This window comes from Denticeps clupeoides, chromosome 5 (assembly GCF_900700375.1).
Source record: "Denticeps clupeoides chromosome 5, fDenClu1.1, whole genome shotgun sequence".
Classification (NCBI taxonomy): domain Eukaryota; kingdom Metazoa; phylum Chordata; class Actinopteri; order Clupeiformes; family Denticipitidae; genus Denticeps; species Denticeps clupeoides.
The window spans coordinates 22,231,486-22,255,017 of NC_041711.1; the positions used below are offsets into that span (position 1 = coordinate 22,231,486).

General features: G+C 42.8%; 1 protein-coding gene across 2 annotated transcripts; it reads right to left on the reverse strand.

The window, feature by feature from the left end:
• Nucleotides 1-9,217: 9,217 nt before the first annotated feature.
• Nucleotides 9,218-23,097, reverse strand: rbm26 (RNA binding motif protein 26). Of its 2 annotated transcripts, none has more exons than XM_028981665.1 (22): nucleotides 22,716-23,097; nucleotides 22,040-22,158; nucleotides 19,086-19,237; nucleotides 18,886-18,974; nucleotides 18,530-18,783; nucleotides 16,726-17,007; nucleotides 16,377-16,616; nucleotides 14,884-15,024; nucleotides 13,609-13,749; nucleotides 13,395-13,503; nucleotides 13,091-13,250; nucleotides 12,828-12,992; nucleotides 12,628-12,750; nucleotides 12,237-12,302; nucleotides 11,820-11,942; nucleotides 11,615-11,689; nucleotides 11,369-11,533; nucleotides 11,071-11,175; nucleotides 10,778-10,981; nucleotides 10,513-10,599; nucleotides 10,017-10,130; nucleotides 9,218-9,884 (listed from the first exon to the last, which is right to left on the reverse strand). In XM_028981665.1, the coding sequence occupies exons 1-22, from the start codon at nucleotides 22,772-22,774 to the stop codon at nucleotides 9,837-9,839; spliced, it is 3,021 nt and encodes a 1,006-aa protein (XP_028837498.1). In that variant the 5' UTR covers nucleotides 22,775-23,097; the 3' UTR covers nucleotides 9,218-9,836. The 2 variants fall into 2 exon arrangements, with proteins under 2 accessions (XP_028837498.1, XP_028837497.1); XM_028981664.1 differs by having other exon boundaries at nucleotides 9,218-9,920.
• Nucleotides 23,098-23,532: the final 435 nt, after the last annotated feature.

Here is a 23,532-nt window from a genome sequence, read left to right on the forward strand (position 1 = left end):
TCATTGAAAGCAAAAAGGGACAGAAACTGGGTACTTTTTTCCACACTGGAAGCACCTGTACATTTCAAATATGCTTACCCAGTCCAGTAGTGCTCAGTCCTGTTCCTGGAGTCCCCTATACAGCATGGACACCATTCATCCTCCAACTTCCCATCTGCTTATTTAATCCTCATGTTCTGGAGTTCCCCTTAGCTGAACTATGATTATCCAGTTCAGGAGATCATGTACTCTTGGCCTGAGGATGCACATTTTAGTGTTCAACACATCTTCAACCGATTCAATAGAATCTCACAATGCCTTGGGAAATGGCTGGGCCTCGCCTCTTCACCGGCTAAGTTCGGTGGTCTCACAACATCTCCGAAATTAACCCTCAAATTTAGCCGGATTCTGATGGCGCTCCGCGGCCATGTAATTGTGTCTCTGCTGTACCGCAGCAATTCCCCAGGTAAATCAATCAGCTCACCTCTCTGTCACCGCTGCTTAAGAGATACAGCTGTCAGCATGATGAGTACATCTCCCTAATAAACGCCGCTCTCCGCGCTCAATTATTAAGAGTGTCACAAAGAGCCGGGACCTCAGCGCCAGCGCCACCGAATAAATTGCACTGTGGATCCTCGTGTAATTATGAATCTTTCAAATGCCTGATGGAGGGAAAATTGAAGCCTGAATATTTCATAATGCGTGCCCCGCGCTAATTTCTAGGGGGCAGCCACCCAGTCAGACCCAAAATGCAGCAATGTGGGGGGCGCCATTGAGCCAATTTGTCCAACAAGCCTGTTAGGACAAGGGTGACCACAAACAACAGGACAGAGCGGTTTCACGCGAACAATTAAGCAAGTGAGAACTTTTTGTTTTCTTTTGCAATGATGGAGGGGAGGGAAAGTAGCCCCTTCTGTCTGACTTCATGTTTGTTTCTCTCTCCGCTGTTGGAGATGTCTCTCCGACAACCAGCCCCTCAGGCTCTGGAGTAATGAGATTTGACCCTTAGGTAGATGCCTCCATCCATAGACCCTGGGGTCGTATCACGACTCGTCTGCTTGCTAACAGCACCGAGGGCAGAGCCTCGGCGCACCTCGTGCCATCAGTGAGGGTTTTTCGTGAGGGTTGGCACTGACGTTCAGTGTGAAAAATGGCGAAATGAGGCGCACTCTTTGCTCTTAGTCATGTTTTGAATATGAACGCTGATGGGAACGCAGCGCACAGATTGCCTCCGGAGTTTGAAAGCATCCATCCCGCAGACGTATGCATCCCACTCCTCGGCGTAATGAAGTTTCTCCTGTAAAATAACTCAGGGTCCGGTGGAAAAACAAACCGGTGTCATGGAGACAGATGTGTTTTTAGCGCACGCACTCGATATTTGTTACATGGCGCTGGCGCAGACGGAATCATTCGCACAGTTCAGATGAAGTATAGCCATCAGGCCTGGGCGTAAAGAAAGCCGAGCGCATTTACATCCGGCCGCCTGCAGACAGGACGGGGGCACAATCGTAACCCAATTATGCAGACGAGCATGATAAAACAGAAGCGGGAAAACGGGAAAATGTCGCCGTTCGCCGGAGAGACACGGCCACTTTCGTCGAAGGGGGCGAGGGAAATCCGATTGGAGCGGAGCGCCGGATCAGATATATGATCATGGGATTTTATTTGGAGCAGAGGAGGGATGGCTATGAGGGCTTTATGAATGTGATGAAGAACCTGTTGTGCAGCAGCACCAGATCACATTCGGTCCTGGGCTTTTTTGAATCCTCACGCAGGGGTCTGAGGTCTCCAGGACACACCGAGAACGGAGGAGACCATGTTTATTTCGCCTTTACCATGGTAGTCAGTCACTACATCAGGCTCTTTGTCTTGTATTTGTATTATGGCTCACCTTTGACTACTTAACTGTCCTTAAAAGCTTTAATTTCTTTCAGCCTTCTTGTTTATTTCAATCCTTTGATGTGTGTGTGTGTGTGTGTGTGTGTGTGTGTGTGTGTGTGTGTGTGTGTGTGTGTGTGTGTGTGTGTGTGTGTGTGTGTGTGTGTGTGTGTGTGCGTGTAAATGATGGGTTTGTTGTTAATGTTCACCAGAGAGGAGGGATGAAACAACTGGAGCAGGACAGGTAAAGGGCTAAATCTGAGATGCTGCAAAATGTCAGAGCCATGAATTAATAAAGATGATATAAAGCCTTTTGTGTGTGTTTCTGTTCACTACTGTCTTTAAAAAATCAGCACCCAACACGCGCACACACACACACACACACACACACACCTGACCTCTGTACGTCAGACAGCCAGTCGAATGCGGGGAGAGAAGAGACTATGAGACAGAGAGGGTTGACCTGGTTGTCCATTTCACCGGCACTGCAGCAGAACAGCGGCTGAGAACAAAAGAGACGGTGAGCGGACACAAACGGCACAAATCACATTCAACTGCAGACAGCCTCTGGGAAAAAACAGCGGGCCTAAGTCCACACACATCCATTAGCCAGAAACGTTACCCATCATCAAATCACACACACACACTTCGAGAGGTATGCCACGGTGGAGTGTTTTGTTGGTTTGGTTTGAACTTGAAAGGGACTGTTTTAGATGATGGTCAGACTAACCACCACACTCACAGCCATCAGATCATGTTAAAAACACCTCGATTTCTTTCTTGTTCTGGGTCAAGTGTGGGATCAGAATCTGCACGTTGTGAAGGATTGTTTCATGTTAAAAATGTAATGAAAGCCATTAGTTTGTGCCACAATGTTTTCGTGCTCGGAGGCGAATAAAATGCAACATCCAGCTGCCACGATTTTCATACAAGGAATCAAAGCCTGGCAAGCGGACCGCAGCATCCCCCTCTGGCCTTCACATCGTCCCAGAAGACTCGGAGCTGTGTTTAATGCTGGGAATTTTCTTACTGAAAATGATGGCAAGTCACCAAAAGGTAATTGTAATTACATGTAATGGGTTCATTTTCTCATCCTCCCAGGTACAAAAAAACAGCCATAATTGTTTCGGAAAGCCCAGAAGAATACATGCAATGGTGTCTGAAGTATCTGTAGTCTTCTTTTAGAATTTTTTTATTGTCTTTCAAAAATATATACCTGTTGTATATGCCTGAATTTATTTGTGTGTGTGTATTAATTGAAATGGTTCTCTGAACATTTTTTGACTTGTTTCTGAATCCATCTGTCTACAATAAAAAAGGACAGGAGAGACAAAAAAGACAAACTGACCTTCATCTGACGCTTGATGGTGTATAATTAATCCATTATCTCATTCCTACACATACACATACAGATTCATGTGTCTGTCTTTGGTTGTAGAACATGACGCGACAGCCAGCACAAGCTCACGAGCGAAGATATTTTGCTCATTCCCTTATGAAGACCACTTCAACGTGTAGTGTATTTGTATCTATGCAACTAGTGATTGTCATGCGTTAGACTGAAATCATTAAAACGAGTCAGCGGGTGTCGTCCCTCCTGCCCAGCTTGACTGGAGTTGAAGCTGATATGGTGTAAATTGTGAACTTCGGGACAAAAGGTCTGCGGAGTTTACACAGGGCTCACAGACGGCCTCCAGGGTTTAATTATCTGGGGTAAAATGAAAGCGTTTCTTTATTCTAGCCTTTCCTCTGCAGTGCCATAGGGTCAGCGGCGAACAGAGCTTCACACACCCTAAAGAGCACACACACACACAAAAGCCACTCGTCTGTTTCATATACACACACACACACACACACACACACACACTTCCCTATTCAACACTGTCTAAGACAGGGCCGCTCCGCTGTCACTGCATGCAAATCAGACAGGGACAAATGTCCCACCCCAGCAGGGCCTCTTCTCCCAAAGTACTTACCATCATCTCCTCCATCCCTCCCTCCGTCCCTCCATCCCTCCCTCACCCCTCACTCACTCATTTTTCCTGTTCTTTGATGTTCTTTAAATGAGCTTTCCAACTCCACTTCTTGCCGCAATTCAATTTTACAAGGCCATTATGGAGCTGTAATGTGCAGGTTAAATATATCGGGGCAGACGTTATGTGAAAATAATTAGCGCTAATGAATAATGCACTAATTCGGATGATGAGAGATGGTTAGTGAGGTAATGGAGTGTGCGGGGCTGCCCTGACAAATGAAATTAAAATATTTAAACACTGCTCTATGATATTACGGATCCTGCCATCATTTCCTCCCTGTCTCTTCCTTCTCTCTCTCTCACACACACACACACACACACACACACTGATGCACACCTACGCCAGGCCGTGGCGGCTAGCCCCATTACACTGACAGGTTCAACCTCTGACATGACGTAGGTTAATGTGACAGCTATAAGTCACTCAGGACATTCATCATGACACACACACACACACACACACACACACACACACACACTGCCCACAATAAGAGGGAGGGAGTCTTAGAAAGTGAAAAAACTTTACACTCTTCCACTTTTCCAGACTGTAAATGAGATGCTGTCTCTTTCACACTGGAACTCACACTCGCAGGCCTAATGACATTTTCTGGGTTTTTATAATGGATCTGATGCACAGGCCTGTTGAATGGAGGCCATGTTCTAGCCCATTGACCAAAATGGCGAATAAGCAAGCCACAGAGATCCACACACACAAACACTCACACGCTTCATAAACATCTCTTTTCAGGAGTGTGTGCGACACCGCAGGACGGAATGACGTGATCGCACTGTCATCACCCAGACTCGTGCTCATCCTCATCCTATTTATTTACGACCCGTTTTACACCCATCATCGGACAATAAAGGGCTGCCAGGCCCTAAATCGCGCCTTTTTTACAGCCGTTTCCCAGCAAATTGCCTTGATAGAATCGATAGGGCGGACGAGGTTGTTTGCGGCTGATAAATGGCCTCGATCCATAGAGGACAGTGCTGCTGATCAGAAAAAAATGGAGAGCGATATTAGAATAGCATTGTTATAATAACCTGAAAACAATTATCATCTGCTGTCTCTGATGTCACGCATAAATAACATAATGAATATTTAAAAAAAAACTCAAGGGTTTTAAATATAAAATTCCTTATTCACAATGTACCAGATCACAATATTATTCAACAAGTCAACAAATCAACAATGCATCAATAAAGCAAAATATTTCAATGTACATTACTAGCAAATTCGTTTCTAAATGTAATGGTAATATTGGCTTCAGTTGTGTATTCCTCATGGCATTCGCGTTCTGTTAGAAGTTGGATCGGGACGTTAGCTAGATCCAAGCCTTTTCTTTTCTCCATTTGTCTCCCCACTGGTGTTTTATTGTCCTCATAATTTGGAAGCTGTCATCAGTGCAGCGTTTGACTTGTAAAACAGACCTAATTACAGCCTGCAAATATGCACTCCTGTTACTGTAACTGTTTCGTCTTTGGTCTCCCTCTCTCTCTCTCTCTCAAAAATAAAAGCTGATTATTACAGGGGCATTAAAAGGGAATTACTGCAAAACAATTTGCACATAATGTCCCAGTCATACGACCAGAGAGGAAAGGGGAAAAAACGACTTAAATATAGTTGTATTAATAATACATGCTTTAATTAAACGTCTTGAGGTGCATGTAGCTGCAGTGTGGGGGGAGAGATTGAATAACGGGCAGCAGATTTTTCCCATGATTCATTGGCAGTAAATATGCACAGCCTCATGCCCATAAGGCAATCAAAGCAGCCTTGGTGATATGCATGTTGTTAGCCGGGCCATATATAATAAAAATAATAATAAAACTGAGATAATAATAATGTGTCTGGAATAAAAGGATAGCAGACAGGAAAGAAATGGGTTTTTTTTTGTCCCCATTAAAGAGAAAAAGTTCTTCCTGACTCCTTCACATGAAGGTTGTGAAAGGAATGGCCTTGTGCCCTTTAGAATCTGGAATATGTACAGTATATCTTGAGGAGGCTCTACATAATGTAGATATGGGATAGATAGGAGTCCTCATCTGAAATTTGACCAGTTAACCTCACAACAACTACACATCATGAAGCATCATGAGTGCCCTTTTTCTTCAGGTAAGTTCCTCAAACAATAAGAGGGATCTCAGGGCACCAGCATAGTACGAGTTAAAAACCCATTTCTTCTCATGCATGAACAGATGTAAAACTGTACTCTTGTTGAAGCTGTTTTGTGGAAGGTGCACTGCACATAATGTCTCATGCACATAAAAAAATGCTGGTTGTAAACTGTAAATGTGATGAAAGATATGGGGGAATGTGAACCCTGCAACAGAATCATACAATTACCCAGTTCCCAGGGTTCATGGTGGATGAGAGGGCCAGGTGCCAGGTCACACCTCTCAGTCACAAACACACACACACGTTTCTTCTCATTATGTCCTCCGAAGTGCGAGAAGAGGCACCACGTTTCTGCTGTGAGGTGCTACGGTGAGGGGTAATAAATTGTGTGTTACAATGATAAACTAATGCAATTACAGGCAGGGTCAGAGCAGCAGCTAATTTACAGATATCAGCATGGGAAGAGGGGTTCCAGGGGTGGGGGTGAGGCCCTTGAGTGGCCTCCAGGGCCCCAAGCTGCCTCTTTATTACAGCTGCGCTTTCAGCAGAGAATACAGCGTCAGGAAGGATGTTATGGGCTGATGTTATTTGGACCTGAATGAACCTGCAGGCAAAGAAGGTTCCCATTCCTTCAAACATTATAAAACAAACCAAAAAAAACTATGAAACTATGGTAGAAAAAGAAATTCATAAAGCAAATACTTAAAGCATTGAATAAATTGAGATAAATAGATAAATATCAGAAATAGATAAAGGAAGAAGAGTAGCAGCTTTCACTAGAGGATACACTAATCATTAAACCCCCCTGGGGTCACAGCGCAATGTGACCTCTGACAGTAATTAAATTGCCATCTTTAACCTTCGTTACGAGCCTGTCCAGAAGCATCAGACTGGCCACTGCAAATCATTCTGTCAATCAATTCAGACGCCTTCACCACCCTCACCTCCCCCCAGAGTTTAAAATATGTTCATCATCATCATCAAAACTCGATGTTTTAGTTGAACATAAACCATTGACAACAGATTTGTGCTTTCAGCAAACAAGCCCCTGTGACCCCCACACCTTTCGTATAACACTGATTGCAGATCAGCCCAGTTGTGAGCACCAGGCACACTGAATTGTGGAACAGCGCCATCGTGTGTTAAAGTAAAGCAATTCACCTTGTAATCACCCAGGCAAAAAGCATTTCTTAGCGCGTATATAGACTTTTTTTTTTTTTACAAATCCTATATGCAAAAGCACAGTGTGGTGCAAAAAGAAGTTCTACAATCAAGGGAAAGGGCTGAGAAGAGGTGGAGAGGGTGAAGAGACACAGATAGGGGTCATCTGACGTGCAGCTCTGTCTGCGGGGTGAACCAATGTGACGGTGAGAATCGTGGGTCCTGCCCCTGGTGCACAGCGTAATCTATTGCCCTCGGTGACTGGGAAAGTATTCCCAGCAGCCCGGCTGATTTATTGTGCTCATTTTGCCCCGTCGCCGGGGTACCTGGGATTTGTGGTTCATTGGAGGGCAGTAGTCTGCATACTGAGGCCATCGTAAAGTTCAGGCCTGCTGCATTTCTGTCAGCAGCTTTATGAAGAGTGAGGAGGGAGATTAATAGTGGAAGCAGCTAACACATTTTCTGATCAAAATGGAGAGAAATATTATATTTGTGGTAAAATGTTTACCTCATAATTTCCTGCAATTACAGAAATTATGAGGTAATGTTGTCCAGTAAATGTCCTCTTAATGTAGACCTTGTAATTCACTGTTTAAAATGAAAAAGAAATTCAGCACCTTTATTTTGATTTAGGGTGCACAATTAAGTCTCAATCTCTGCTCTACACAATGGCAAAATGGGGTTCTGCGTTTAAAAGTATGTCAGGAATAAACACTGAATTAATCATGTGTTGGCTGTACATGCTGGGGAGCAAAAAAAATTGCTTATGGTGGCTCGTGACCACATGAAATATTAACAAGCTAACTTCAGAACTGGCAGGAGGGCATGGAGGGGTGGGCACCATTTCCCTCAGACCCACAAATGCAAATTCAGAAGCAAAGAGGAGCTGAAACCAAAAAACAAAAACATTAAGGTGCAGGGTCTCATGCGAGGGCTTAACATAGAAATCTTCAAATGTCACATCACCGTGGCGCAGGATTGGGGAAATAAATTGAGGGCACTACGTTAGAAGAAACCCATTTTCGTGCCTCAGAACCAAAAAAAAAAAAAAGAAAGAAAAGTTCATTTGTCTCATTGACACAAATTAAGAGGCCAGCTAACCCAGACAGAGTTAAACCCTTTCAGAAATAAATCAGTGTGCAGACACACCCTTACACAGTGGGATGTAAATGTGTTAGTATGGTGAGTGCACTCCAGGTTTGAGGTTCCAGCCCAAGGAGGGAAGGTTCCAGAGGGTGAAGATTGGCCATCTAAACAATCCCCAACCGAGAGAGGAGCACATCATGAATCGAAATCAAATTCCTCACAATTAGCCCAACACCGATGACAGGAACCCGGGTGAGAGGGGAGCAACGCCTGCAGACGCTGCCCTGACTGGATTATCCAGCGCCTTGTATGCAAATTCAAAGTGGCCAACTGCTGGGATAGCAAGTGAGCCGCAGCATGACTCTGGACACTCAAATGTTAATAAAAATAATATATATACACATTCACACACACACACACACACACAATATTTAAAAAATTATTTTAATTTAAGGGCTCAGTTTCAAAACACATAAAAACAGAACATTTCCATTGATTTATATCATATACATATTTACATTAATTGTTTACAACAAGTACAAAAATCACATTATTGTAGAGGGGGGAAATAAAATCATTAATAAAAACTGCATTGGAGATGTATGTTGCATCCTTCATCAATGGTCAAAAGACACCTAAAAGGCAAAAATGCAATTTATCTGAAATCTGTAACTTTAAAAAATATATATAAAATATTAAACCTTATTAAAACTAGGCTTACATCATTATTCAGTCTGCAGAGGATGGTTGAGTGGTGCTGCACCTAAATATAAAAATATATGTAAGGTCATAAATGAAAGGTTACAAAACATACTAGTTACGGCTAAATAGTAAAATACAAATATAAATACAGATTCTTACCATGACAGTAGACTGGACAGTAACTTACCATGCAGACACAGGACAGGAAAAGGAGGTTTAACGGAATATCGCTTTTTCGTGAAGAGTGGGGGGGGGGGTTTTTGAAATGGTCTTAATTTTTTCAGCTTTTTTCTTTTCTTTTTTTTTTTTTTGCTAATGTTTTTTATCTTTTGTTTTAGCCAGCTGAGGCCAGCTGTATCTTTTCCACTTTTTTCAGCTGATTTTTTTTCAGACCATTTCAATTCTTTATTTTTTACATTTCAAAATTAAAGCCAATAATTCTTAAGCAAAGCAGTCATACAATCATTAAAATTCTTACATAAAATATGTACACACAGCAAAAAAAAAATGACCTAGAAGGCTGACTGGACTAAGAATTAACCAAGACCAGAAGACCCAAACACTGCAGTCATGACATTTCACAAATCACAAACCAAAACAAAATATGGTCTGACACCTGTGATGTTTCCCAAAAAAAAAAAAAAAAAAAATTAACGTCTACAGAATAAAACCAACAAAATACTCTCCTGTTATGTTATGTACACCGAATCTATCAGACCAAACTACAGCCACCACTCCCCTATTAAACTCATGTTAAAGTCTACAGAGTACAGAATCATAAAGGAAATGTAAGAAGCAATTTAAAAACATCCATACTGAAATTCAGAACAACACATTAGCCCATCGCCACTGGGAGTTATCCATACGCAGAGACCTTCATCTCCTCCATGGGCGAGACTCGTGGTCATCATCCTCATCATCATCCTGCAGTAAGTCATCCACAAGAGACTCTTCCTGATACTGCATGTAAACAATGACAGAGCAGATCAACCATGTCAAATATGTAACGTGCCACCTTCAGGGAAGTGGCTAGTAAGACACGAGAGGAACGCTCACCTCCTCTTCCTCTGGCTCCACCTCATCTGTGTCAGGCAAGCTGAGGGGGATCGCTGGCTTGTGCCAGGCAAGACGAAGATCTTGATTATTCAAGTGAAGACCACGAAGAGCCGCCTTAGAGAAGGAAAAAAAAAAAAAAAAAAAAACATCAAAACACGGATGGGTTAAGATTAGCAAATTGTGTCCAAAAAAAAAAAAAAAAAAAACATGTTTCAGATACATGGTGCTTAGCATCCCAGTTATGGTTGGCATTTTGAAGTATCCAGATTTTAGGTTTGCTCTTATTCGGGTTTTGAGAAACCAGGTAATGCTAAAAAAAAAAAAAAAAAAAAAAAAAAAAAAAACTGTTGCATGTACACATATTTTCCCTTTCCTGCTGACTTCCTGTGGGTGCATGGTTATGAAATACAATCTATCTGGGAGTGTGGGAACTGTTGTATGTCAGCACATGGCTGGAGTCTTACTGTATGGAGACTACAGTGGAAACAGCACCCACCAGTTCAGCTTCAGCCCGTGTTTTGTAGGTAATGATGGCACTCAGGCTGTTGTCCTCCATCCGACAGTCCTCAATCTCACCAAATTGCTGAGAAGGAAAAACAAAGAAAAAAAAATCTTAAGAATCAACATATTTGTTTAGTAAGTCACCTTAAATAAACCGCCTAAAAACAAAAAGGTCTTCCGCTTTACCACAAACAAGGCAACCCCATGTCTGAACTCCAGTATCTAAAACCCATGCTCAGCACAATCTCAGACAGACTCACAGCAAAGTGTGGCAGCAGGTCAACTCTGTCAGCCTCAGAGAAACCGCTGATCTCAAGTGAACGTGGACGGTGGTCCACCACTGCATGAACAAGGAGCCCTCGTCCCCGACCCCTCATACCACGCCCACGGCCCCTCAGGGTCCCCCGACCTCGAGCATTGGCAGCCCTGCCCCGCCCTGGAGCCAAGATCCCCCTTTTAGCAGCCTGCCAGAAGAAAAAGGCTGATTAGTTAAAAAAAAATAAAAAAAATTCATTTAAAAAAAAAATAATTTGTGGCAGAATGAAAGTTTTGCCTCGAGCTGCAGTTGGGTGTATTTGATCTTCAGTTGTGCCGTGTCCTCTCCAGCCTGTGTTTTCTTGTACAGGTCAAGCTCAGTGTCCAACAACTCCTTCTGTGCCTAAACCATAATAACAATTGATACGTATTTGTTATCATTTCAACACAGTCTATTCTAAGAATTAGAGTGTGTTAATGAGTACAATTTTATAATGAAGAAATCAAATCAATGATTAGATTAGATAAATCTGATTTCAGTCTATCCAGCAAGGTCTGGTTTTGATATTAAGCAGTCTCAGTTAAAGTCACACTACCTGTGCTTTGCTTTTGACCGTTCTGAGCACACTGGCACTGGAGATGCCCTTAATTTCCTCCTGCAGTTTGGTGATGCTCTTGGTCAGTGAGGAAAGCGTTTCCATGATCTGAGCTTTGTCTTCAGGCTTCATTGTTTTGTTCTTCTCCAGTTTGGAGATGAGAAGCTGCAAAACAAAGCATGACAGTGTCAAAACTACACCAAACGCAACACAAACTCAACGCTTCAGCAGGGAACATGAAGTAACCTTTTGAGTCTCAATGTGTTTCTCCAGAATTTCCTGTTTCTTCTTCCTCACATCCTGCTGGAGTTTCAGGGCTTCCTATACACGCAAAATGCATAATAAAAAAAAGTTACTGCTGTAATCGGCACTCCAGGACCATTTGTACAGAATGACCTGTGATGCTGTTGTGCATTAAGCTGCCAGAATCCAGGGTCACCCTGAGAATCACCTGTTTCTTCTTTAATGCCTCCTCAGGACTGGTAGTGGCCATAAATGGTGCCCCCTTCTGAGCAGGCTTGAAAGCTGAAGGGTTGTAAACAGTCTTTGTAAGACCAGTGGATGTTGAGAAAACCTGAAAGTCAATTGAGGGAAAAAAAAAAAAAAAAAAGATTTTAAAACAGCTCCATTTGGACACTCACTAGCTCACTTTCCATGTTTCATTTTTTTTTCTTCTTTTATTTAAAGTTGATTAAACACAGTGTTGGTGGTTTTCGTCCAGTCAAATGACATCATTCATCTCCAAAGTTCAGGAACAGCTCTCTGCTGCCACCTAGTGTCGTTTTACAGAGTCAATTGGCCTACCTATCACAGAAAAAAGCGAACGCTTTCCTTGCCAGAGAGGACGATAACAAAAACTCCTCCGTACCTTTCCACCAGGAGAAGCACCTGCAGAAAAGCCCAGTCTTTCTTTCACAGATACTTTAGATGCATTCTGGCAAGTCAGAAAAGATTGAGCGTTAACACATGCTCCCTTACGATTAAGCACTGACATCCGACAGGCAATGGGACAGCTAAACTGCCACTCCAGCCTGTTGCACGTTTTTCTACAAAAGAAAAATGTAAACAATGACTGTATGCAACATCTACTTTAAAAATTTGATTAAATGCTTGATGTACTTCACAGTTGTTGTGGGAACTGGTAATGAAAAAACGAAACATTTTGGAACCGATATTGAAAACAAGATATTCTGCTATCAGCAAAACTGCCTCTACTTGAGTACGTCTTAGCCTACTGAAACTGAAGGCAAAAAAAATACCTGTGAAACCACAACCGGGCCCTGCGCCGGTTCAGAGTTTCCCGCAGGCAGAGGACCGAGACGGTCTTTCACAGACTGTTTCAGAGTGGTGACTGCAGGCTGCTGGGCTGGCTGAATGTTTGGCTGCAGAGAGAATGAGTCTTAAAGCAGTTGCATATGTAACCAAGCATCAAATCTTGGTGTGCAAATGTTGTTGGTACCGTGTTTGCTGGCATGTGTGTCTGTCCCATCGCATTGTCTCTGTGCCAGTGAACTTTGATGAAACGATTATTCAGGACTGCCTCAGTGCTCTGAATAGCACGTTTTGCCTCTTCGTATGTGGCAAACTGGATCAGAGCACTTTCAGGGTCATTCCCATAAGCAACCTGCACTCACAGACACATACAGAAAATTTACATAACTACATGCATTACAACACAGGGTTAAAAAGAAAAAAAAAAAAAAAAAAAAGGATTGTCTTTACCTGCAGGTTAACGATTGTGCCGAACTTGCTGAAATGCTCATTGAGTTTGCTGATGTTGTTGAGTTCAGAAGGGATCTGTCGCACCGCCAGCTTGGTGTTGGGGAAGCCAAAGGGCACTTTCTTCTGGAAACCTTGATGATTGGGTTTACTAAAGTTCGGCCTGCGTAGTGGAAGGTGAAATAAGGCTTCAAATTTAAACTATTTCCAAGGCTTAAAAATACAACCTCATTGTTTATTAAAATATTATACTTTATTGTGGTTATTACTAAATAAATCACAGTTCATATTCAGAAATGTGTCTTACTTATCAAACCAGGGTTTCTTCTGGGGTATGCAAACATCACGAGGACCACCTAACCTCTTCCTGGAGTCTGATTCCAGAACAATTCGAACACTGTTACTGTTGGTCTTTTCTGTGTGTTTCAGAAAAAAAGATATACATAACATTTCATTTATATATTACTGTTAAGAGCATATGTTTGTGAATTTTATAGAACATGCTTTGCTGTATTAATGACCTCGTGGAGGCAGGTCGACTCCTCCCATAGTCAAGCCTATGAGGTTTGGTCTCTGGGCATTAACACGGTGTCTGAAGACGGGTCGTAAGGGGCCACTCATACTGGGAGCCTCGGGGTTGTAAACATCAGGCTCAAAAGTGTCTAAATACAGAGATAAAATGTCAAAACACTACTAGACAGTTCCTTTTCAAAATGCATACTGAATAAACAAATAATGCAGGTCAATGTACACAGCTCAGATAGAGGGAACACTTAAAGTACACAATGTAACTCAAAGTCAATCACACTTCTGTGAAAGCGAACTATCCACTGATTGACAATCAATTTCACATGCTGTTGTGCAAATGGAATAGACAACAGGTGGAAATTATAGGCAATTAGCAAGACATCCCCAATAAAGGTGTGGTCCTGCAGGTGGTGACCACAGACCACTTCTCAGTTCCTATGCTTTCTGGCTGATGTTTTGATCATTTTTGAATGCTGGCGGTGCTTTCAGTCTAGTTGTACAACCCACACAAGTGGCTCAGGCAGTGCAGCTCATCTAGGATGGCACATCAATGCAAGCTGTCTCAAGAAGGTTTACTGTGTCTGTCAACGTAGTGTCCAGAGCGTGGAGGCGCTACCAGGAGACAGGTACATCAGTACATCAGGAGATGTGGAGGAGGCTATAGGAGGCAACATCCCAGCAGCAGGATGCTACCTCAGCCTTTGTACAAGGAGGAACAGGAGGAGCGGTGCCAGAGCCCTGCAAAATGACCTCTAGCAGGCTACACAGCCCTCCATGTGCTCGCCAGAGGATGCCTGACTGCCATTAGGTACCGAGATAAGATCCTCAGACCCATTGTGAGCACCAAATGCTGGTGCGGTTGGCCCTGGGTTGCTTGTACTGCAAGACAATGCTAGACCTCATGTGGCTGGAGTGTGGAGTCAAGGAGTTGGGGGATGCTTTCACCCAGGCCTGGGAGCAGATCCACCAGGAGACCATCCGCCACCAAATCAGGAGCATGCCCAGGCGTTGTAGGGAGGTCATACAGGCACGTGGAGGCAACACACACTATTGAGGTTCATTTTGACTTTAAGGACATTACATCAAGTTTGGATCAGCCTGTAGTGTGTTTCCTCTTTAATTCAAACTCCAAATCCAGACCCCCATGGGTTGATAAATTTGATTTACATTGATAATTTTGGTGTGATTTTGTTGTCAGCACATTAAACTATTTAAAGAAGATTTAATTAATTCAGAACTAAGAGTTCCCTTTATTTTTGTTCACACACCTGAAGTAAAGAGTGGGGGTGGCGGCTGGGAGAGAGGAGGTCGGACACCTGACGTGACTATGCTGGGCACTGAGCTGGTGATTGAGTTAGGAGGTGCATCCATGCCTGAGGGTTGGAGAGCTGGGAGGGGTGGAGGTGGGCCTGTTGGAATATAACCATTTTGACTTTTCAGTTAAAAACACACAAATTGTCCATTAGCGTAACAAAACACATTGCAATTCAAATCCATTTTTGACAAAGAATATTAGTTAAGTACAAATTATTATTAAATGAGGTATCGACATTAGATTAACCTCAGTTCAATTCACCTCACATTGCTTTCTGATACTGATCAGAGCTTTCAAAACCCAGTCTCTTGCTCAGAGATCCCAAGATATTAAAACACCAGCAGTCAAAGGTAGTCTGTCTGTTTTTAAAGTCCATGTCAAAAACAACATCACTGGTCCCGCTGTAATGTCAATGTTTGTCATAATCCAAGGTCCAAGACCCTAAGTGAGGATTTGAAACATACTGAAGGTGATCCATGTTGAAGTCCACTAAACTCACGTTTCATTTTTCTTGAGAGCAACAGTTTGAAAACCACTTTACTTTAAGTGAGCTGCCCACCCTTTTCATGGAGAAAAAAAATTTGGTCTCAGATGTTGAGATTTCTCCTCACAGATACCTAACACTAAGCTGTGAACATTGGAGGTCATGTTCAAGTTTGACACACTAACATAAAAAAAAAAAGAAAGGAATGTAGTAATCCGAGCCAACAGTACTGCTCGCCTGGTCCCTCCATCTCTGAAGGTAAAAGGATGACAGTCATCTAGACTCTTCTCTGTCTTGGTCCCTCGGTGGTGGAATGAACTTCCCCTCAAGGTCAAAAAAGCTCAGTCACTGAGTATTTTCAAACAGCAGCTCAAGACCTTCCTCTTTAGAGAATATTTAGATTAATTTATTCACTCTACAACAGAGTGATTAAAAAGATTGTATTCATAGTTGAGGGTCATAGTGAAGCAGAATTGATCATTTCGTCGATGGTAACATGGAAGCACATTGTAAGTCGCACTGGATAAGGGCGTCTGCCAAATGCCTTAAATGTAAATGTAATACGAATGACCAGAAATACATTGCCTGAATGGATGGCGTATTACTGGTCTTATGTTCTAGTCAAAGACTCTAGTCATAGGAGCCCCTCTAAACAATGCGTGAGAAGGTCGTCTCTCCACATTCAAAAGGTATATGATAGTCCCAAAAGCAGCTGGGGACTGTAAGAAAGCTTTACTGATGGCATTTAAAGCCAAAATAGCAACGTGTTCTGAGAGGTTACATTTTTTTTCATCATGCATCTATAATTCAGAAATGGCTTTCATCTTATGGACAGTCCATTTTTTCCAAGTATACCTTTAAAGTGCAAGTATCCTGTCCCAGGAGGACAGACAATACCAGATGAGACTTTGATGAAAAATGCCACTGGAAGGTTAGCATTAGCTTTATAATAAGCTTTATACCTGCTACAGGTGGCAGACTTGGGGGGAGGCTGCCAGGTGGGGGGACTGGTGGTATCAGGTTGACGGGCGGAGTCAGGAGAGGAGGCGGTGGGGGCAGGCCAGGTGGAGGAGGACCATCCACCACAGGAAGAGGTGGTGGCTGGAAGGGCAAGATGCTGGGGAGATTAACGTCTTCCACCACCACTGGGTCACTTCCGTGGTCAAACGGGCACATGTCACCACGCATGCAAAAGCCCTTCTCTGCAAAAGAGATCAGATTCAAAAATGTCACACATTGTGACTTCCTACCCCCTGTTAACCCAGCAGCTTCTCTAGATGGACATAGGATTTTGCAACAAATTGTCTTTACCATCATAGTCACGGCAACGTTTCCTCGGTGGGGGCGGGCCTGTCCTCACATAAGGGCTGTGGTCAAGTGAGTGGTCCTGGTGGAACTCAGACCAGCTCTCTGTGGTTGAGTTGCCATGGTGAGCAGGTGCAATCACGGTGATTGTGCTGCTTAGAGTGGGAACTGGAAAATGTGGTGAGGAAGTGCCTGTAGCAAGGGGCGTGGACGTGTAAGGCTCTCCGGGCCCAACTTCCTGTCTTTCTGACCGGTCGTGGTCATACTTGGGCTTCCCAGAATCTCTCTCTGAAGCAGAGCAAAAGGAATGATTAAAATAGGCGACCCACAATCACCCTAATTAAAAACACTCATTACACGTTGAATAGTCATTAAATCAGGATTTTCAGGAATTAATGAGTAACTGATTACTAATTACAAATTAATAGTAACTAATATTAACCACTAATTCGGTTCATTAGGTATGACTGCCATTTATGAAAATTTTAATGAGAGTACAGTTAGTGTGTGGCTCTATCCTCTATACCATGGTCTATGGCCACTAATCATTCACTATAGCCCTAATATGCATATACTGCAGCATTCTTTACTTGTTCTTCACCAGTAGGTGAGGGAAAGTTAAATGGCTTTTTCTATAAACACTAAATGAAAAATATTTGAACAAGCATTGAATAGCATTCGAAATCCTAAAATGCTTTTGTTGGATTTAAATCAACGAAATATTTTTTTTCTGTTTATTCACTCACTGTTTTACTCATTCACCCTTTACATTTGCTCATTAAGGTACATTAAGTTTAAACTAAACACAGCTAATGAACACAGCTTCTAAAGCATTAAATAAATTTGTGGGAACTAGGGCTGAAACGATCATTCGAATAACTTGAATGATTCGATTACAAAAAATGTTCGAGGAAAATTCTTTGGCTCGAGGCTTCGTTTAATTAGTCACTAAAGTCCATCTATTTTCGTATCACGCAGTGCAGAGCACCGGTATCATTGTTCTACACAAACTGTTAAGTGACGCGCATTTCAAAGATTTAAAGAGGCGCGATTTATTGGTGGAAAATGAAGATACCGTTGTGCGTAAAAGGCATAAAATGTCTAAGGTGCTGTAGAATTGACTTTTATGGTAAGCCAGGTCCGCTTTACAGTGTATACACAGCATTACGTTGTCCACCTTACACAGCGTAAAATGGTCCCACACTTCAGACACATTATGCCTTTTACGCACACCGGTCTCTTCATCTTCCGCCAATAAATTTCACCTCAGACCTAGTGACGAGGCATGATAAGTAGCAAGAGAGCAAATACACCACACTCCTGTGCCACACGCATACACACTCTGATTGGTTACATCCATACATAACACCCATACATAAGGTAGTAATAATAAATGCAACAGATGGACAAATCTATATTCATTAGCATATAGATTTACTTTTGGGCGGGTTTATAGCATTAAATTGGATTATAAGTAATACTTGAATAGGACAAATAGGCTAACCTATGTTTCATAGTTTTTTTCCATCATTAATGTTTCACAGAAAGGTTGATTAAATGAGTTTAGTTCTGGAGCCAGTAACCCAAAAGTTTTAAGATTTGATCTAATTTGATCCTTTTTGTGAGGAATAACAGCCAATTGCTTGCTCATTTTAAGTATGATCGAGTAATCGGATAATCGATGAAAAAAAAAAAAAAAAATCAACAGAATACTCGATTCAAAAAATATTTGATCGTTGCAGCCCTGGTGGGAACGCTGTTCTAAACACACAGCAGCATCACAGGCCAGGTTTAATCCATTGTGACTCACCTCGGCTCCTTGTTGGACTCCGGGAGCGGCTCCGGTCGCGATCTCGGTCTCTGTCCCGGTCGCGCTCGCGGTCACGCTCGCGATCCCGCTCTCGTTGGCGGTCCTTGCTCCAGCTTCTGCTACGACTGCGGCTATAGCTGCGGCTCCGCCCTCTCCTGCGGTTGTAGCGGTCCCGGTAAGAGTCCCGTCTGGGGGGGTTCCGCTCATACTCGCGCTTTCTGGACCGGTCATCCTTCTTACGATCTTCTCCTCGCCTGTTTGAATTCAATGAGAAATTGGTCTAGGGTAAAATAATAACATGCCAACAGCACAAACATTTGTGCCAGAATATAAACAATGAACATCTGCATTAGTACCTGCAATCTCGTCCGTAGCGAGAGTTTGGCGGTGGGCTGTGATTCACTCTCCTGGAAAATTTCTTCTCCCGGTCTTCTTCACGACCAGACTGAAAGATTTTCACATTATTAACATCACAGTAAAGAAACAGCTTAAAAAAAAAAAAAAAGGGATCCATATTAAATAATGACAAAGCATAAGAGTAATAAACCCGTCTCACCACATTCACCCTCTCCTCTTCTTTTTTCAGCTCCTCTTTGTCTGGACGCATGTGAGTGTCCGTTCTGTTCAACAGCTGATCTTGTGGTGGTTGAGGTAGGTAGCTCTTCGTGTTCACAGCTTCAAAAAGTTTATCGACAAAAGTCTGGGTCTCTGGGTTTACAGAATAAAAAGATTATTAAAAATCTGTTAAACAAAAATTGTCACTATAAGATAGGGCTGCACGATTTGGGGAAAAAGACATATTGCGATTATTGAGATCAATATTGCGATATGCGATTGCGATATGATAAAGGACACTTGCTTGTATATCAATGAAAAGTCACATACTAATAGTGAAATGTTTAATTTCAAAGTGAAAAATACAAACTACTTATAACAACCTGAAATGCCCAGTGCTTTCAAAATGCAATATTCTACAAAATTAAATAAATCACAAAAAACTCATTACTGTCGAACGACAAACCCTGGTAAGGCTAAACAACTGTTTTGATTATATTTGGCCATTATAAAATCATGTTCTTACGTTTAACCAAAACGTTGTTTGGAGGCTGACTTGAACACAGGGATGCATAGCTTTGCTAGCTTAGCTAAAGTTAAGATTTGTAAACTGAGGTGAATTTCTTTAGGAAACCTTCAAAGTTTGAGAAAAGTTAACTAAACAGCTAAGAACAGTCTAAATAGTTAATGCCTACGTTTAGCCAAAATGTTGTTTGGAGGCTGACTTGAACACAGGAATGCATAGCTTCGCTAGCTTAGCTAAGGTTAAGACTTATAAAACGGGATTTTATAATGGCCAAATATATTCAAAACAATTGTCCAACCTATGAAATGTAATCCCCCGGGATCTGGTTTGGAGCGTACAGCGCTTTGTACATCCCCAAGCAGCACAAGAGTGAGGCATTTTTATGCACTTCTCTCCATAGACATGTATATGCTTCACGCCACAGCAGAGCCCATCGCAATATGGCGGTGACTTTGACGTACGATGCAGCGCGTCATGCGGCGTCTAACCATATGTCTCCGAATCGAAAGTCATGTGACCAAACACATCACATCCGACTGAAGTGAGACTTCAGTCAGCTCGCAAACTTTGAGGATGAGAGAATGGATCAGATATGTTGCCGATCCAATCCATATACTAATCATTTAAATCGCAGCTTTTTGCGTTCATGTAATCGCACAGACTGACATCGCGATTACGATTGCGATTAGATTAATCGTGCAGCACTACTATAAGACATCCAAAGCAGTCAGAATATTTGTATTTCTGCTAATTTAATGGAAAATTTCAAGTCAGGTGTGTAACAGGACTGTAGATGAAAAACCTTGAATATAAACAATCATTTTAAAACATTAAAAAAAAAAAACCTTTAGCTCAAAATTAAATAGCATTTTGCTGTGAAACTGCTGAAATAAGTGAGACTCCATCAGGGTGGTCTTGCATGTCGGCAACTCTCTGTGACTATGTTGCAGTAGAAAAATGTTTTTCAATTGACAACTGTTTGTGTTCCACCACAATGTTGCATGCGGTACAAAATACTGTAACAGGAAAACGCGAGTGTGACGTCGGCATTAGCCAATTAGTGCACAGTGGCCGTTAAGAATATATAGAAGTGGATGCGAGAATGTGTTGTTATTTTTTTTTTTTTTGTGTGCAAACTCACCGGCCCTGACGTTAAACTTGAGTTCGCCTGCAAGAGCTACACCAGGGGTGGGCAAATTTTTATTCCAGCCCACCGTAGAAAGGTGCAGAATTGCTTGTTTTTACACTTAACCAAAGACCCAGGTTCAAATCCCACTTATTACCATCATGTCCCAGAACAAGACACTTAACCCTAAGTTGCTCCAGGTGGACTGTCCCTGTAGTAGTAGTATTAGTAGTAGTAATGCAGTGTTTCACAATGACAATTACTTCACTTTCACAAAGTCAAGGGTAATGTGACTTCTTGTATTGTAATGATCTCAGTCCTGTCTTCTTCACAACAAATAAAGTTGAACTGTTAAAACCCAATCAGTAACACGTAAAGTCAGACCATACCAGTCAAGGCCAGATCTCCCATGCTGCCCATGGCTGCCACAATTCGCCTTAATTTCGGGATACACTTGTTTTATTCTCCTTAACAATCCAGCACTTAGTCATGAAATATCATGAAAAATTATTGCCATATCATTTTAGCACTTCAAACCCTTCTTTCACTTATTGTGTGATTGAAAGAGGCTGTATTTCATACATGTACTTTCATTCGTTTGTCCTACTAGATATAAAGATCAAATCATTTAACACGCACACTTCAAACACACAAAAAGCACATCTCTCAAACATTTTACTCCAGCGTGATCATGAAGTACAAAAGGATGATTACTTGGGTGCAGTCGTTTGCAGTGTAGGAGATCTGTTGTATGGTGCTGGCCCGGCCGTCAAATATTAAAAGTCAATGTGGCCCTTGAGCTAAAATGTTTGTCCACCTCTGAGCTAGGCCATCTGTGTTCTGCACCGGTCGTGTGGTCCCTTACCACAGCAGCGTCAGTATGCCCTGACAACCACCCGGTAAGCTCAGTGAATATCAGCCTAGCCATCGCAGCCATTATAAGAAAAGAGGGACACGCAGCAATAGTTGAGTGTCGCAAAATGTAGGAAGAGCTTCAGGAGGTCAAATTTTGTTGTGGTGCTTCGACACACATAATTTGCACTGATTTGCTGGAATGGCGTTAATTGTTGCAAATTCCTGGAGGGACCAATAAATACCGATGTCGCATTTACATTTATACTGTTTACCAGAAGCCCTTATAGAGAGCAACACAGTCAGCAACTACAGCGGTTAAGTGTCTTGGTAGTAAGTGGGGTTCGAACCTGGGTCTTCTGGTTCGAGTGTCACCCACTCGGCACATCTTGACATGCGCACCGTGTGCTGTGGATCACAATGACAAAAACAATCACTTTCACCCATTCACCTTTCTGCAGAAACACATCCAGCTGGTCATTGCATAGCGCCTTCAGCTCCTTCTGAGTCTTGTCTTTCTTCACCAGGGCGACAACATATTTAGCCAGAGCAGACGGGTCAGCGTCACATCTGCAACGTAACACACACAGAACAGCAAATTATGAAGCGGGAACCGAAAAAGTCAGCCAAGCAAGAGAACCACACGAAGCTGACAAGTTCACAAGGTCTCCAAAACTTGTTCACAATTATTCTATATTTCTTTACTTTAGGCTTTACTTTACGTAGCAGAGGCTGGTGTTCCCTGTGATTTAAATCAATTCGTGTGGAAATATCTTTAAACGTGTCGTGTCTCGGACAGACAGCCGTCCTCGAACACGATAAATTCCGGCTTTCTGTTCCAACGAGGGAGAGAAGGGAAACCGAAATAAAGTTAGAATATCCACCGCTGACGACATGTGGCCACACTCGCACTGATCTCCCGCCAAGTTAGCCAGCAATAATAAATAGTAAAAAGAAAAAGAAGAACGGCCTGAAATCCGATCTTTAACACATTAAAAAAATGCAATCAGACGATTGCTTTTCAATCGTTCCTGCGACCCAGCCTGCCCCATTCATGCTCTGCTCTTAGCACGGCTAGCACGGCTAGCCCGGCGTGGTGCAGCAAATCTAGTCCACGCACAACTCACATCGGCTCCAGGGTTTTCGAAAGCCACGACTTCAAGGCATCGAGGTTTTCAATGATCATGGTGAAGTCGGGTCAATGTTCCTCCGTCTCCAGTTGTCGGGGGCAGAATCGGCCGGCCTGGTCACCAGCAAGCTGCTTCCACTGGGCCACTTTTCCCCCAGCGTGCAGGCCCGCCACGGGGTTCCCCTCCGAAGGTCTTTATACGTTCCCGCTGCGCCTCCCCGAGCGCAAGCACCCAGCACCCGCTCTGCCGACGAGGACCGGGGCAAGCGGGGCGGAAACCTTCACACAATCGGCTACGAAGCGGGCCACACGCCGCACGGGGCTCTTTCGGCAGTTTTCCGAGCTCCTGTTACTTTGCAATAATGGCGACTGTTTACTCGCGTAAGCCAAACATCGCGAGATTTAGCGAGAGGCTCCCGGCTGCAGAACCGGAGGCTTCAAGTAGAGGGAACCAGATACCGGGGCACTTTGCAGGGATTTGCGGTAATGTTGTTAGCTCACAGTACTTCTGTAAATCATTTGAGCCACTTTGGACATATCCCCACTGCCTGATTGTAAACATTAAGCACAGCAATTAGAGTATTCATCTCAGCATCACCTCGGCGCACTTGACTTACCGAATCGATTTTACCTTCTTCAAAATGAGTTTTTGCCTAATCAGGTTTTCTTGTCCAACATTATGATTGTTCAGTCTTTTAATGCCCAGTAAAGAGATATAAGGCATGGGGCACATGTGCCACTCGTCCAGGGTAATTATTTTTGACACCCAGAACACAAACCTTAATATTTTAACTTATATAACTTATAACTTATTT

What these genes read in the sequence shown, in the direction of transcription:
- rbm26 (XM_028981664.1), bottom strand. Translation starts at nt 22,774, where the DNA reads ATGATCATTGAAAACCTCGATGCCTTGAAGTCGTGGCTTTCGAAAACC. An exon ending in AAGAGGAGAGGGTGAATGTG is followed by an intron (nt 18,975 to 19,085) that starts GTGAGACGGGTT and finishes AAAATCTTTCAG; the next exon opens with TCTGGTCGTGAAGAAGACCG. An exon ending in GCCCGGTTGTGGTTTCACAG is followed by an intron (nt 12,303 to 12,627) that starts GTATTTTTTTTG and finishes CTGACTTGCCAG; the next exon opens with AATGCATCTAAAGTATCTGT.